Consider the following 17,792-nt stretch of genomic DNA (forward strand, 5'->3'; position numbering starts at 1 on the left):
GTTGAATTGATCGTTGAATTTTGCCAAATGGAAGATTAACTACCCCTCTCATTATTCTTATGTTGAATTTCAAGTATCATTAGGCAATCCCTAAAAAAAAGTATCATTAGATAAAAGAATATTCCTCGTCAGTTATTGTCCGTGTAATTTATACAATTTCATGTATAAAGAATATTTGGGTAAACATTGTTACATGAGTTTGGATATCATCTTAAAAGTTAGTTATGTGGCACTAAATTCAGTTATAACATTGCAATTTTTAAATTAATTCTGATATCATGTTAAATAGTCTTGAATCTCATTCTATAAGTTATGTTAAAAGATGATGTACAATATATATATATATATATATATATATACATTCAACAGTTATGGAACCTCAACAATGAAGTACTTTAGTACAAACTTCAATAATTAGATGCACATCTATGGTCAAGAGTTTGTTTCACCTCCTAAACTACAATCTTAAATGCAGATGAAAAAATTCGAATAGATTCTTGATTGATTTAGTTTTTTCCATTTTATATTGGATTCTTGAGGTTTCTTATCAAGATTCGGTTGGATCACATTTCTTTTTTCATTTTTTATTTATTTATTAATGTTAGTGTTTTCTTGTTCACCAGATTCTTGTTTATTAGGTTTATATATTAAATTTAATTCATCTTACAAAATCAGATCGTAAGATCAACATGTTGATTGAGGTGGTGAGAGCCTGAATTGATAAACTCTCATATCATATTTCATTTTTACATTAAATGAAACTCAAGTTTAAAAATAAATTTATCATAAAAAAAAGGTGTCACTTTTTATAAACTCATTTTAAGATTTATCTTTATTCTATATGTAGAACTTAAATTTTTCCCTATAGTTGTACTCGATTAGGTTACTAGAATAAAAGAGTGAGAGATGTATCATTTCAAATATCCAAAAGGTTAACATATGCATTTTTTCCCTTTTAACTTTTCAATTCAATTGTGTTACACGGTCAATGAAAAAAGCAAAAAAAAAAAAATACAGTATCATATCAACAAATCACAATGAAAAATTTATATGACTTTACAGTACAGTTTAGTCAATCATTTTGAAAAATTTAATGATTACGATTGATTGATAGTATAAACATATTTATATTGAAAGTCTATATGAATTAAATCTTTAACTTTTATCTAATGTTATTTTGATAATCTATCTTTGAAAAAAAATATTTTAACTTTTATGTTCTGAAATGAGTCAAAATTTAAACTTAATGGACAAGGTAGGACTGATAGCAACTTCTTTTACGGAAAAAAAAAATACTAAATTAAATATAAAATGTGTATAACTTTTACAATAATTCAAGAAAAATATATTCTAATTACAATGGCTATCAACAATTTTTGAGTCGACAATTTTTATTTTTTTTTGAAGAAGTTAAAATGGAATATATTATCAAATCAAAATGTTCTTCCTAGCACAAGGTGTACCAAAGAAGAACAAGAGAGTCATTACAATATGTACAAACTAAAAACGAAAGCACCAAATACCAAAAAGAAAGAAACAGAACTAGCTAATGCCCAACAAAGTTAACGGACTAAACCACCACCCATGAAAATTTAATGGAAGAGAGACAATTTTCGCCTTCAACCACACATAGGAAAGAGCCTTAATCTTATCCACCACTTGTGAGATGGAGCATTCTTTTGCATTGAAGATCATTTTGTTTCTTTCTTTCCAAATTTTCCACACGGTAGCAAACCAAAGCACATGCATTATTGATCGTCACGCCTTAGTCCCACCACCAGCATAAGTAAATTGATTAAAATGGTCCGCTACATAACAAGGAGTAACCATAGTAATTCTGATCCACCTATAAATAGAGTTCCAAACAGATCCGAAACTTTCACAGTGTAAAAATAAATGAGATGAGTTTTTCAAATAGTCACGACCAAAAACACACCTCCGAGACTCAATATCAATAACACCACGGCGAAATAAGTTATCCTTTGTAGGTAACCTATCTCAAAACATGCGCCAAGTCGACAGTAAAACATTCATTTTTCTTATAGTTTGGATTGCCTCCCAACATCATCCTTTATAATGTATGATCCATATACTTTCTTTGACCTGTTCCTTTACACAGTATATTTTTCCTATCTTTTAAGAATATCGTTATGATCGGATTGCGAGGCACAAAGTGAATCCAATCACGAAGATGGATGAATATATATCTCATCCTCTTTGGCTTACTGCTTACATATACCTAGATGAGGAAATAATCAATTCATATGCTCATGGAATCTGTTAACGTGGAGTAGGGAGAAATTGGAGAATACTTGTGTGATATTATGCAGCTTAGTAGTTTTTTTTTCTAAAGTATACTATGTTACAGACGGTAAAGAAAATTAACTTCACCTTTTTCTTTAACCTTTCTCGTTTTTTATTTGATGGAAAAAGAAAGATTATGTTGAGTTGATAATTAATAAAAAAAAGTTACGGGTTGTAGCATAATGGTTGGATCTTCTGCTCACATCAGTGTTTTTTATTTTTTTTGAGGAATTATAGTGGTGTCTGAAATTATGTAACAAAATTGTTACACATAAATTTAATTGTAAATCTTCAATGAGAGTACGTACTCCCCTGATCTAAATTTTATTTATACAAAAAAAAATTATCATTGATTTTTTTTAAAGGATGTTATCATTGATGTTGGTTATCATATTTTATGTTATATAGATTTTGAAAATATGGATAACCTAACTTTTTTTCACAAACAAAAATAAATGATATTAATTTAAATTGATATAGTATATCAATACAATACAAAGGGTAATGCTGCAACTGATTTTCTAGCTAAAAAGTAGCCTTGCTATTTTGAATGAAACCCCTCTTGATATAGTCTCCGTCCTCTTAGCAGATGCAATAGGTGTTAAGTTTGTTCGACCCTAGGGTCTTTTTTTAGCTTCTTTGTTTTTTTTCCCCTTTTTTTTTTTCTTCCCTTTTGTTACAAAAAAAAATTCAATACAAATTTAAAGCCGCTAAAAAAAAGATGAATCTGCAAACAAACTCTTAACAATATTAAATGTTGATAACATAAAACAGAAGAGTATATATGCCTATAAATATGATTATATTCAAGTCATCAGAATACTCATGTCCCCGGATCTACAACGCTCACTTGAGCAAAGTTAATCTTTCAACATGAATCAAATAAATAGTGCACTACGACGAAAAAAAAAAAAACACACCGCAATAAGACAGGATATCAAAACAAAGAATGTGGTGTTAAGACAACGAAATCACAAAACAAACGAAATAAGATTGAAAATATGTGAAAACCACTTGTTTAACTAAAAGGAAAGAAAAAAATATAGATAACTAATTAGCATGTCCAATATTCTAAATTTTGCATATGATCTAAAAAAAATTATCGAATAAGATATTAATGTTTGATTTTTTTTCATCGCCCGAGGCTGACGAGGACGGAGAGTGATTGCCGATGAACAATGCATGATAATGAACGGTTCCTGAAAACTTCTGGACGAATCGAATCTATATCGGAATGAGAGAGATCTTGAGGCCATGCATATATGGGACTACATGATTGAATGAAGGTTTATAAGAATTATTTGGTATTATCTATACCAACAAGATGCATTTTCTTTTTGGAAACCAAATCTATAAGAATTTTACAGTTAAGTGTGCTTAATCTCGAGCTATTTCGGGATAGGAAGTTTCTGAAAAAACGTGCAAGTGAGGATAAAACACGCTAAAAAGACTTATATTACGGGTAATTTATGTTTGTTTCCCTAATTCTCTTGTGGTGATCTCTTTAAGTTACATGAGCATATAAAAAAATAAAGGCCCGTTTCGGATGGTTTTATGTTTTGAAATTAAAAAAAATCAAAATTAAGTTTATGTTTTGAGTCCACTAAATAAAAATTTGGACCAGCCACTAATTTTATCCAATGATAACAAGATAAAGTTCTTCAAACTTTCAAGGAGGTGTTTTACTCTGCACTGCAGAACAAGCAATGAAATAAGAATTCTGCTATTCACTTAACACATTTTACTCGCGCCATATTAAAATACCGAAAATACTCATGCGCTACTTAACTAATGCAAGTGTTAAAATCTGCCCATCTTAACATATGTTGTGCAACTTAACTCACGTTGGAATTAACACTTGCCTGAGTTAACTCACGTTAAAAATTAACAATTTCGTGAATTAATTCACACTGCGTGAGTTAACTCACATATGGATATTTTGAGAAGTTCGGTTGAAAGCGAGCAATAATTATTGGGTAAAGAGCAGAATTCATGAAATAAAGCTGAACTGCTTGAGAGATGTCAATTGTGGAGGATAGTACAGAGGCCCATTACTAAATTAGTCGAATTTGCTTTAGGAAAGAGGAAATTAGTAAAATAGAGATATATGATGATATGATTTGATAGATCTTGTTTGGCTAAATTACATTTTTGATCTCTTAACTATTTAGGTAGTATCGCTTTGGTCCTTTAAGTAAAATTTGATTTATTTTGATCCCTTAACTTCTCTCTGTTACACATTTTGGTCCTTTTTGTTAGTTTTAATTCAAAAACATTAGGTTTTCTTCATCTTCTTCTCCTCTTTTTCATCTTCATATCATCTCCACCAACCTTCAACAACAAGAATCCCAGAAAAATTCCATAAGAAAATGAAGAAAACCTAACGTTTTTGAATTAAAACTAACCGAAAGGACCAAAATGTGTAACGGAGATAAGTTAAAGGACCAAAATAAATCAAATTTTAGTTAAGGAACCAAAGCAATATTACCTAAATAGTTAAGGAACCAAAAATACAATTTAGCCGATCTTGTTTAGTGTTAATAAGCAAGAGTGAATATGAGAGGGAATCCAAGGGAGGAGGAGTATAATTTATTGTAGTAAAATATAGTCATGTGAACATAAAAATATTGATAGCAAACATAAAATTATTGATAGCAATTGATAACAATTTGTTTCTCCCTCTCCAATAAATTGGTCCTAATTTTCTATTTACTTCAATGAGGGGAACATAAAACTATTGATAGCAAGACAACAAGTTGTTTATGAGAAACTCTTTTATAGTCACAAATACAAATGCATAGTATTTGGGCACACACATTACAAGATATTCTTTAATAATAAAAAAGAAATTGATTATAAAATGATTTAGTATTTCAAAAAATGACACTTTTATGTGTGTGCCCAAACACTATACATTTGGGCACTTGTTAATAAATGTCTTGTTAACAAGTGTCCTTAGGGCACTTGTTAAGAAAACTAAAAGTAGTAGTTTTGCATTGGGAATTACAACTTTTTAACTTTTATAAATTTGAATTCAACACTTTTCACCACTTTTCAACAAATTATGTTCTCTTAACCAATGCCCCAAGGGCTCTCTTTAACATTTCTCTTTTAATAAGTGAGGCCTTAGTTTTTTCTTTTCTATTTTATTCATTAAGGGGGTGATTTTGAGTCAAATTTTAATAATGAAATTGGAGGCCTAACTCAACCTTAAAAACCGATTCATCAGGTGAGGATTGTCTTCTCTATATAAACTTTTATCAAGAGTCGTATCTATCCGATGTGGGACATGGGTTTTTCCCAATACACCCCGAATCGGCCATCACGCCCAACAACACTCTTTGGGCTTGGTGCGTGAATCGGTAGGTGGCCCTTGAAATCGACACGCTCTGATACCATAATGAAATTGGAGGCCTAACTCATCCTTAAAAACTGGTTCATAAGGTGAGGATTGCCTCCTCCATATAAGCTCTTACCAAGAGTCTTATCTATCCGATGTGGGACATGGACCCAACAACACTTTTTGAGCTTGCTGCGTGAATCGGTAGGTGGCTCTTGAAATCGACAGACTCTGATACCATAATGAAATTGGAAGCGTCTTTGTTTTCCTTTAATTTTTAAAATAAAAAAGAGTATTTATTAGTTTCATGCACACTCCAATTCCTTTTCCAAGCTTTGTTCACATTCACAAGGTACAACCCCCCTTTACATTTTCATTTATCTCTTGTATCCCAATTTGGCCAAACAAAATTACGTGGACATGAGACAGTAACAACTAACCCTTTTCCCTGCGGGGTCTTATTTTGGCGTTTTACCTTGGATGAATCAATAAGATAAGCGTATCCACCACATAACTCTGTCAAAAGCACAAGCTTTTTCTTGTTTATATTTTCTTTTTAAATGTTGGGTCATTCATTGTACTAAGCAAGCATAGCTGATGAATACTCCATGTCACCAAAATGGTGCAACAGATACCAATTCATGTCTTACTTTTTTGCTATAAGTTGGTGATAACTTCACTTCTGTACTCCTATTGTGTATGAGCTGTTGCCTTTTTAGGACATGCCAATAATTTTTCTGTATTTATAGCCAAGGGCCTGCCATCAAATTATAGACTATATTGTGTGTTTCAGAATTTCAATCTACTAGGAGACATTAAGATTTAATATATAAAATAAACGTTTACTCAAAAGTAAATAAATAAAATAAATTCTTTTTTTTAGGCAAAACGAAATTAATCCATTTCATTAGTTTCCTTAGTTTGCTAATGTTTGTTCACGTTGAGACCTTGTGATAACTTGCAATCTATTGTGAAGTATGACTAGTATGTTTAGTGTTTTATGCTTTGTTTCTTGTTGTTTCAAATGGGAACAAGAAAACAATCTTAAGCGGAGGCTTCAAAGAAAGAGAAGACCACTCCTGCCAATTCTTTCAGAGGACCTCATAATTATGATCATGCAAGGTTCAAAACTAGGAACATGAGATGAGATACTTCAAGATTGAGAAAAGGTCACTGATACTTGGGAGTATGCCAACTTTGTTCAGGAAATCCACATGAGAGGATGTGTACTCCTAGCATAAGCCCCCTCTCAAAAATAAAATTATATATCAACATAGACATTATGATGGAGTTTTATGTTAATGTTTATCTAATATGAGACAATCATGTGATAACATATTAACCATATGCTAAGATCAATTGACATCAAAGCGTCAAACTTAATATATGATACATCGATTAATCTTTAGTGCATAACTAAATACAAAATCGATTGTTAGATTGAAAGATGTTATAATATAGATAATGTTTATAAAATTTGATATTAATAAGAAATCATTTGATATTTCAATGAGATGCATTTGAAATTAATGTCCTATGAACTTTTAAAAAATGAGTTAATTATGTACTATCTTATTGACATAGTAAATGATTTCCGATTAATGTTAAATTTTATAGACATAATCTATATGTTATAATATATGTCAATCCAACGGCTTATTTTGAAATACAATTTGATGTCGTAATATTAAGTTTGTCACAATGGTTTCAATTGATCTTGTCCCTATATATATTACATATAAATAAATGCTCTCTCAATAGAATGTGTGACAAAACGATAATAGTGGATATCGAATTTGACTATGCGATGGTTGTGGACTTAATCTAAAAGCAATGACAAGCGACTAATTTGTGTATATCTATCGTTTCCCACATTAATTGTCTTAGGATGTAGGATTGATGAATTTTTATTACTCACATCTACATGCAGGCAAAGCAGGTTACTAACTGGCTTCCACGTTACACTTTATCTCCGCTCATGGGTACTCATCTCCTAAATTCACCCCCACAAGGTTGTGTTAACATTCCATGGTAAGACGTGGCAGTCATTAACTTTAATCTACGTAACCAAGTTCGTGTAGAGTCTACAAGGAAGAGATTTGATAAGCTTGTTGGAGGAGGTGTGTGAACTGTGAACTCCAAATTATAAGAAGATCTGGACTTAGCTAGCAAATCAGCACAACTATTTCCTTTACAAAGGTGGAAATGGAATCAAATGATTCAAGGTTGAGAAAATCTTTAATGTCTTGAATCAAAGCACACTTATGGAATTTGAGAGTTGGTTCATCGAGGATATGGACGTAGTGAAGGGAATTCATATAGCAAATAATAACCTGGAAGTTCAATTCCTTAGCAATAACAAGCCTCAGTGAATGGCATGAAGCTCAACAAGAGGGATGTTAGATGTATCTTAAATGTATCTTAAATGTAACCTGAGAAACCTAAAATTCATGATCCGGATGGGTGATGGAGAAGGCCTCCAAATCCAGCTATGATTGAGTTTCCTCAACAGTTGACATTCACCTTAATAATGGTGAAATTATTATCATAATGGTTTCATTGGACCTATCTTGCCTCATGGTTAGGGGTCTAGGTTAAGCGTGACAGTCAGACTACAAGCCTTCATGACAAGATGATAGGTCAGACTCTATATTTTATAATGTTTTTGTTGTGAATTCAGACTCAAAATCACACCAATACAAACTATGATGTATGGAGCAAAGGAAAGTAGTAACCAATATCAAAGCAAACAACAAGCAACAACAATAATAACAACACCTAGATCAATCTAGTAATCAAAGTGAAAAGCTCAAAACCACAAGCAACAGATAAAGAGAGAAAAGAAACAAACACACCAAAGATTGTTGACCCAGTTCGGTCCAACTTGACCTAATCTGGGGAGAGATTGATCTCTCCAATCCACTATCAATGAGTTCTTACAAATAGATACAAATGAGTTATAAGAAATTAGCTTTGACAAGCTCACAAAGAACAAAACCTAATTTCTTCCCATTTTCCCAATCTCACCAATGAACAAGACATTCAAAAAATTTCACTCACCCAAGGTGTTTACAATGTTTCCCAACCCAAGAGAACCCCTCAAGAGAACCCTAATCAAAGACCCTCAACCCTAAAGTTACCTCCTTTGATTTCCCTAGTTTCTCTCTCTTGAAGCCCTTTTCAAAAAATGAAGAATGAAGCCTTAAATAGTGTTCAGAAATACGCAACATTGTGCCACGTTTCGAGCCCATCGTAGCACGATGGAGTTGGTAGTAGTACAATACTTTATCTTATCTCCTGCATCGTGTCACGTTCCTCCTGGATCGTGCCACGACTTTTCCAGTGGCAACCCAAAAACTGAACCATTCAATCGTACCACGTTGCCCTGCAAACGTGCCACGATTTTTCCAAACTTCAACATCAATTTTGAGACACATTTCAACAGTTTTATTTAATAAATTAATATTTTTTATTTATATTTTATTACATTTTACTTTATTTTGAATAAATATGTCATAGAGATGAGTTTAGGTCATACGATTGTATTATCAAAAAGAGTCATGATAAATCTTAATTGAATTTTTTTTCATGGTGAAGAGGGGAACATCATCAGGAAATAGGAGGAGGGAGATGTGAAGGGCATTCCTTGAGATTTGAATAGGATGTCAATTACCGCTATTGGCAGTTTCACAAATAGAGATAAAGAGTTTTCCTATACAAAGGATGAAGAGATATAAACAGAGCATATTTCCTTGCCTAATGCATGCCATGAGTCATCTTAATGGGAGCTTAATGGGTTGATGACGTGAAAGCCAAAGTCATCGAGACAGTCTTTGAGAAAGTTCTGATTGACGTTGTCGAAGGTTTTCTCTAGATTAAGTTTGAAAGCAACATCCCTTTCTTCTTCTTGGACTTCCTTGTGGCATGAACAATTAATGGAAAAAATAATATCATTATCAAAAGTATTCGTATATATCAAGCATAAAACTTCTTTGGTAGGGTCAATAATGTTGTTAATGAGGGGGTTGAGGTGGTTAACAAGTACTTTTGTGATAATTTTGTAAATGGTGTTGAAAGGTTAATGAATCTTGTAAGTTCTTTAAAGATGATCAAGATGTCAACTAATTTGAGAATGAAAGTAGTGACAGTTTCAAAGATCGCTATCTTTGAAAATGTCATTTTCTACTATGTATGAAAATTGCTTAAAAACAAAAATGGTACGTATTTAAACCTAAAAAATTAGTAAAAATGTTATTCTATTTTTTATCATTTGTGCATCAAATATATGATAGAATAAGTGTTATCATTATGTCACTAACACACTGATTAGTGTCGAAATGTTTTAAACATTTAAAACTTTATTTTTTAAGGGTCTTGCTAACCATTGCATTCAGGGCAATAGTTAAGGAAGCCAAAAGTAGCATGTTTGCATTAGTTTCAACAACATTTTGACTTTTAAAAAGTTAAATTTATCACTTTTCATCATTTTTCAATGCTATGTTTCTATTTTTATCCCCTTATCCAATACCCCAAGAACAATGGTTAGCATTTTTTTTTTAAAGATAAACATTTAAAACTAGTAAATACCAACATTATAATGGTGAAAAACATTATTAACCTTTGTTTTAAAAGAACTATTACCAACGCATCCTCGTTAACAACACGTTCCAAATTGGCCTAAATAATTACCACATGTTCTCCACCATATTTATCTAGGTACATAGAGTTATTTAAGAGACTGTCAGCTATTATATATATGCACTTACGTATCAAATTGACCACATGGCCAAAAGACCATGTTATCTCTGTTTTTTTTTATATTCTTTTTAAGTAGTTAAGTTTTTCAAAATTCAACTCTTAATTAAAATGAAAAAAATAAAATAAAATTGGAGTTCAAACTCTATCCTCTTAATATCACAATGTCTCTACCAACTATGTTGTACTCTTTTCAAAATTATTTTTCAATTATTAAGAAAGAGAAGTTGTTGATCTTTTTATTCTCCAAATTTATTAGGATGTTTTTATGAAATGAAAAATTAATCAATGTATCTTAAATTTTGAAAATTATCCCATAAAAAGGGACAAGAAAAATCTTGCAAAAGATTTTTTAAATAGGGACAGTTGTAGCATACAATTAAAAATTTCTAAGGGTTATACAGTACAATATTCTTGATTCATTTTAACATATAAAGTAAAAAAAAAATGATAATAATAATAATAAATATGAAACAGAAAATAAAATATTTGATTTCAAGTTACTAAAAATAGTAAGACCACATTTGGACTAGATTCATACTAGAGTCCTCACCTTTTAATTTAAAATAATAAATTATTGATAAATATAGTGACTACTACGTTACAAACTTTATAATTAGAAAAAGTAGTTGAAGAAACTTTTTTGTTTGGTAAAAACATTGAACAGACTTTTAATGAACAAAGTTACCGGATGTTTTATCTTTCCATGACACAAATAAATAAATAAAAAGAATCAAACGAATTGGTACGAGAAACAGTGGGGCCTAAACAAAAAGGACCAAGCCTCCAGCCAATGGTAACGAGACAACGCTTTTGACGAAACCACCATGGTTTCACCAAAACCACCATCGAAATCCTATCAGTGGTTTTATATAATTTGTCTTTTTTTGCTCTTTTTCTCCAGAATATGTTATAATACTGACCACTGATATTTTCCTTTTTTATATAAAACGAAAAAAGAACCAAGGAGCTGCGGTGTATGTGCTCAAAGCCCTTCATTATTTCAAATTAACATTCATTCATTTTCATATCATCATAAATAATAACAAAATATAATTCAAATTAAACTTTTCTTATATATATATACTATACTATACTATATATATATATAGTGTACGCACCTACCTAACTCCTCCTCCTCCAATTCATGTTGTGATTTCAATTCCAACCAAAAATAATGGGGAGGGGAAGAGTGCAGTTGAAGAGGATTGAGAACAAGATCAATAGACAAGTCACTTTTTCAAAGAGAAGGTCTGGTTTGTTGAAGAAAGCACAAGAGATCTCTGTTCTTTGTGATGCTGAAGTTGCTCTCATTATTTTCTCTACTAAAGGCAAGCTTTTTGAATACTCCAGCGATCCTTGGTACGTTTTCTTCTTTCATATATATAAGTTTATTTTATTATTATTATTATTATTATTTCAAATTAACTTAATAATAATGATTTCTCTCCTTCTACATCTAAATCCAAACATCATAATTTCTGTGTGACTATTGATAGATCTTGCTGAAATTTGTCTACTATATGCCACACATCTCTACCTATATGCCTGTTTTCTGTAAATATTTTATTTGTGCTGTCAATTTTTCTTCCATTGTACGGTATTTCCCCTTCAATTTTTGTCCTATACTTAAATATAATATATGCATTAGTATCAGTATATAATATATGTTACGGCTATACTTCTGTTTTCTCTTTGATTACATGGATATTTATAAACAGTGAATTGATTTGTTTAAAGTTGATGGCTGGTTGGTGACGTGGTTGATTGATGGTAATGTATAATTCCCAATTGTCCACTAGATTCCTCTTCCTCCTATAGTGTTTAAGAGAAGAAAAAAAACTAGATCTCTCCACCTTGTAATAATCTTTAAAACATATTCTTAAACAAATTTGATTAATTTAGTTAACAATTAACATATATTATTAATATTAACAGAATAAAAAAGAAAAAGACTTAGCAAATTGTTTTTTAAATTTGACCGATCGAGTGTGTCAGCAGGAGATGTATAATTGACATGCTAATTTTAGTCTGTGGAAGTTGTCAGTTGAAGTAACTTCTCAAAAAAAATTATCAGAAAACGGGTGCTGCAACAACTCAAAGGACTCAAATATGTCATCAAATATTTATGCTAAAGTAGCTGTTCATTAATATTACTCCAATCAAATCAACACACGTATATAGCAACATTATTCTTAATTTTCATTCTTTTCTTTTTCTCATTTTTTACACCCTTTTTCATGGCATCAATAATCACAACCCTAAACCCATTGAGACGTTAATTAATTCCAGTTAGAGGATGCATTATTATGCTGAATTGTTTTTGTACCATGCTGGTTAAATAAATAGGAGGAAACTCACTTTCCTATCCATGTCACCACTTGGATACCATCTTGTTTACACGTCCTACAGCTGGAGACAAAAGAAGTGAAAAAGTCTTTCAAATTGTTAATAGGGTTGGGATAAACAACAACTTAGTTCGTGGTTATGGAAGAAAGGACCGAATGTTGCATAAAGTGACAAAACCCCATGACAATGAAAGCTTCATTCAGTATAGGATCAAATACGGATATAGTAATAGTGCCAGTTGATGTATTTTCCTAGTTAATTCAACTATATCACTTGACACTGATTTTCCTTCAAATGTGTATTTTTTTGTTTTTAGGTTTCCTGAAGATGCATGCATATAATCGGTATATAAAATCTAAGCTCACTTTTTTTTTTTTTTTTTTTTTTGTTTTGTTAACAGTATGGAAAAAATTCTTGAACGATATGAAAGATGTTCGTATATGGAGAGGCAACTTGTTACAAGTGAGCAGTCACCAAATGTAGGTCTTCATCTCCTCATCTCAATGAACCTTGAGCTTGGTTTTCTTAATTGGTTTGGTTTTTTTGGTTACCCTTCAATGTTTTTTCAATCCAAAAATAGAATACCAAGTAAAAATATTAACAACCAAAAGAAAAATAAAGAGATATTTGTTCATTGTTGTTATATATCTCAATTTTAATCTCCATACAAATTTTAGGAGTAATGACCATTTCAATCCTCAAAATTTTAAGGGTGTCAAGCAATTTCGTCAAGAAAATTTATGAAATATCAAGTTCTTTTTTAGAAACCAAATTAGCCCACTAAAATTGACATCAAAAGAATCGAACCTGAAACATTGAGAGGAGCATACTTCAAGGTTTAAAACCAATAGTCCAATACCACGAGACCAATCTAACTGGGTCAATGAAATAACAAGTTAGCCTCTTAAATTATTTAAAAGATGTCTTGTCCTCCCTCAAATCTTTTTGTAATAAACATCTATCAAAATAGAATAAAAAAGTAATAAGTTGAATGGTCTCTTGTAATTCTATCATGACAAACATCGAACATTCAAAATCGTGGTGCTAAATTTGAAAAAAGTACTAAGTTGAATGACATTGTTCAATATAAAGATTTAAATTCATGTTTCGAAAATCTTAGAGACTAAATTGACGACCCTTTCAATTTTAGGATTAAAATGTTGATTTACTCCAAATTCTACTATGTTATGTTAGTGGGAACTTCTACGGTACACTCGTAAAATAAGGTGTACCGATACTCTTGCTTCTTAATTTTATAAATGAACGATAATTTTTTATGTAATAAATAGCTATTTATCAATATTTATATTTTATAGAACAACATTTCATAAGAAAAAACATCATTTAATTGTTTATAAGAATCATAGTAGCTTTTTTTACATATTATAGTAAAAAATAATGAATGTTCTCAATTATGAGTGATAAAAATTTAAAAAAATAAAAGATTATTTCGTTGACACGTTTGATGAATAAGATTTAGTTATTATAATTATAAATGATAAAAAAAACAATATTTTTCTTCAAAAAACAACTCATTTAACTATGAAGTTAAAGAGTGAGTGTACCGGTACACTCAAATATAGTGGGTGTACCATAGAATTTGCCTATGTTAATACTCGAGTTTGATTTCTGAATCTCTTTCTCAAATTCCATAAGGTATCATAGCTAATACCACTCATGTTACGTGGTGCAAACAAATTTCATTCATTTTTAGTCTATGTTAACACAAATATAGTGTTTTTATAGACTTTTACAGAAATATTTTAAGAATTAAAAACAATTAAATGAGTCAATCAATTTTAACAAAAACAAAACGAGTCAGTCAATTTACTAATTTTAATGGGACAAAAAATATATTTAATTATTTATTTTAGTCGAAGAGATGAGTAAACCTGCACAAGACGAACAATCCTCTAACCAAAGAGACAATACAACGGTGCCGCCATACGCGTAACACCTAAATTTGCTTATTTTACATAATGCATAATTGATTCTCATAAATTCCCAAATTCAATGTCTTTGCTTATATTTACCCAATACAAGATTAATAAAGTACAAATTGTAACTTTGGATAGTGCTACATTAGATTAATTGAAACTGGATTCTAATATCATTCTGCATGCATGCATGCATTCTTAGGAAAATTGGGTTCTAGAGCACGCAAAACTCAAGGCTAGGATGGAAGTGCTTCAGAGAAATCAAAGGTACTAATTAATATTTTTACAAGCAAGATAACTTTGTTTTCTTGTGTAATAATTCATATGCAATGGCAACTGCTTTGTTTCAGGAATTTTATGGGAGAAGACTTGGATGGTTTAGGTCTCAAAGAGCTTCAAAGTTTGGAACAACAACTTGATTCAGCTCTCAAACAAATTAGATCACGGAAGGTAAAGTTAAACTATGCTACATTGAGAATACTTTTGGTGATGTAGTTTGACGTTTTAATTGAATTATCCTCACTTAATTTCGATTCTCACGCAGAACCAAGTTATGTATGAATCTATTTCAGAACTTCAGAAAAAGGTGAGTAATTTCTTCCCCTAAATTTTTTCATCGTGATGATTATGCATGTGTAGACAAACGATAGGGAACAATATTTGTTTTTTCCATTGAAAAGAGGTGCAAGATGTGGTAGATGGTTTCTAGGGATTTTGCAAACAATTTTGGAAAGCATGCACTCAAGAGATCTTAAATTTCGAAAAGTGATCGGACGGGATCATATTTTAACTTCATTAGAAAAGCTTTAAAATTTGGTGAAGTCTAATATTTGCATGAAAACCTACATTACCAGAGAAACTTGAATATAAACATAAATAATATTTGATTGAGCTCGGTATTTTAAATTATAAAATATAAATAAAATCTGATTTTCTTTGAACAGTTTGATCAAGATCGAATTGTCACTGGTATGTTGAATGTGTGATCAAATTGATGGCTAGGGGTCCATTTTCCTTAGCGCGATTTGGTGAAGTTGGAAAAGAAACTATCCGATCTTTATGAAATAGTTGAGATCCATCAACTGCCGTAAGTGCGAGGTTTGGCAACAATAGAGAATCAGAGTCCATTGATTATTGTGTTTGTAGGCGAGGGTGTTTGGTTTCACCTTTAGATGTGGTAGAAGTGTTTTTCAAGAGCTAGAAGCAATTTTAACTCTATAAATTTATGTTTGACATTATTTTGAGTAATCAACTTTTGTGACTAAAAGCGATTCTACTTCTTTTAATTCTAGAATTGATTCTAACACACACATTTATAGTTGAACTCATTTTTACATGAATGTATCCAAACACAACTCACGTTTACAGAATCAATTCACTCAAAATCAATTCTTTTCAAAGCAAAACCAACATACTTATTATATAGTAATATTGGGGACGGACATTTTTCTTGAAGAAGATTTAGGGACGGACATTAGTTAATCATAGTTTGTGTTTTCTTAATTCTGTTGAATATATTAAATTGATAGAATTATTTTTTCTCCACTTTTATGTAACAATATGTGAACATGGTTTTTAATATTGACCAAACATCAACATGGGATAGTCATACATACATTATGGTTGAGTTTTTAACTACTTTCCTTCTATATATCACGCAGGATAAGGCCCTCCAAGAACATAACAACATGCTCACCAAGAAGGTAATGATGTTTTTTTGCTATTGTTTTTAACAACTATGCCGAATGTGGTGTTTGGATTTGGAATAATATAACAGTACATGACAAAATGATTTGAGTGAAAACCTGCAGATAAAGGAAAAAGAGAAGGAACTGCAAAATAGTGTGGAGGTGACTCCAATTGAAACACAACCATTGGAATCCATGAATACTACAGGGTTAGTGTCTTTTCTTTCATGTATAATTGAATTCAAAGGTTCCCACCTCTCTGACCGTTGTGTATAGTGTATATTCATCTGCATGAATTTATATTTGATTTTATGTACCTAATATGTTGTGTTGATGCAGATCAGGGTCCCTACAAGCGAATTGCAATGAAGAAACAGCAGCACAAACAAGAGGTGGTGCCATTCTTCCGTCTTGGATGATTCGTCCTATAAATGAATAGTAGCAGAAAAAGATAATTACGTACATTTGTAGTATTGTACCACTTTTCTTTATTCAAAACCCAAAAACAGCTTGTAGGAAGCCTATAGATATAGTATATCATCGATATAGGCATATGATGGTTGATGACTCACTACCTGCATTGTAATTGTGTAATTATGTAACATGTCTGACTCAATTACATTGTTGCTGGACCGGCCATACTAAATGGTCTCGCTATAAATACAAGTCTATATATATATATATATTAAGGAGTGTTTTTTTTTTTTTTTTTTTGAGATATATTGAGGAGTTTTTATATTGAGGATATTCTCTGCGCGCAACTGCATAGACTAATCCATCAAGCCTTGTAGAACCCAAATGGACGACAAGCTCTCCTTAAAAATTTTAACGCTGCTACATGCTCAAGGTTGGATTCAAACCCAGGACCTTGGTCAAACTAGAAAAGACTCGTTCTATCTCATCTAAGCGTTCTTGGGTATATTGAGGAGTGTTAGTAACCTGTATTCTAACATATTTTCTTAAATTTGTTTAAATTTATATGGATTTCACCAAATTATGAGTTTTTTTTTATAAATTGATAGAACTCATATGAATAAACTTAAAGAAGACACTGTGGTGTATGTTAGAAACAATTATTAAAACAAAAAAGAAGAAATGGTATTTTATTAGTGTTTGTACTTTGTTGTTAGGACATATCATTGTTAGTTAGTTAAAATTTAGTTATTAGAGGTTATTAATTTGTTTTACAAGCAAACCGGATAGTTGAACTTCTATTCTAATTAGTTAGTTAGAAGTTAGGATATATCATTGTTTTACAAATAAATTTATACGGATCTCACCAAATTATGAGTTTTATACAAATTTGACAGAACTCATAAATATCAACTAAAAGAAGATTGTGCATTGGAATATGAATGTCAGAAAAAATTATTTAAATAGTAGAAATGGTATTTTATTAGTGTATGTGTCTAATTTTTG

The 17,792-nt window shown here is 31.0% G+C and overlaps 1 protein-coding gene across 1 annotated transcript; it reads left to right on the forward strand.

The window, feature by feature from the left end:
- The first annotated feature begins 11,351 nt into the window (after nucleotides 1-11,351).
- LOC25493907 (truncated transcription factor CAULIFLOWER A) lies at nucleotides 11,352-17,058 on the forward strand. The gene is made up of 8 exons (XM_013602562.3): nucleotides 11,352-11,761; nucleotides 13,149-13,227; nucleotides 14,888-14,952; nucleotides 15,036-15,135; nucleotides 15,230-15,271; nucleotides 16,347-16,388; nucleotides 16,497-16,582; nucleotides 16,713-17,058. The coding sequence occupies exons 1-8, from the start codon at nucleotides 11,577-11,579 to the stop codon at nucleotides 16,810-16,812; spliced, it is 699 nt and encodes a 232-aa protein (XP_013458016.1). The 5' UTR covers nucleotides 11,352-11,576; the 3' UTR covers nucleotides 16,813-17,058.
- The last annotated feature ends 734 nt before the right edge of the window (nucleotides 17,059-17,792 follow it).

Source organism: Medicago truncatula, chromosome 4 (genome assembly GCF_003473485.1).
Source record: "Medicago truncatula cultivar Jemalong A17 chromosome 4, MtrunA17r5.0-ANR, whole genome shotgun sequence".
Lineage (NCBI taxonomy): Eukaryota > Viridiplantae > Streptophyta > Magnoliopsida > Fabales > Fabaceae > Medicago > Medicago truncatula.

Coding starts and splice junctions, on each gene's coding strand:
- LOC25493907 (XM_013602562.3), top strand. CDS start 11,577: ATGGGGAGGGGAAGAGTGCAGTTGAAGAGGATTGAGAACAAGATCAAT. Junction 13,228..14,887: donor CAAGTGAGCAGTCACCAAAT/GTAGGTCTTCAT, acceptor ATGCATTCTTAG/GAAAATTGGGTTCTAGAGCA. Junction 15,272..16,346: donor TTTCAGAACTTCAGAAAAAG/GTGAGTAATTTC, acceptor TATATCACGCAG/GATAAGGCCCTCCAAGAACA.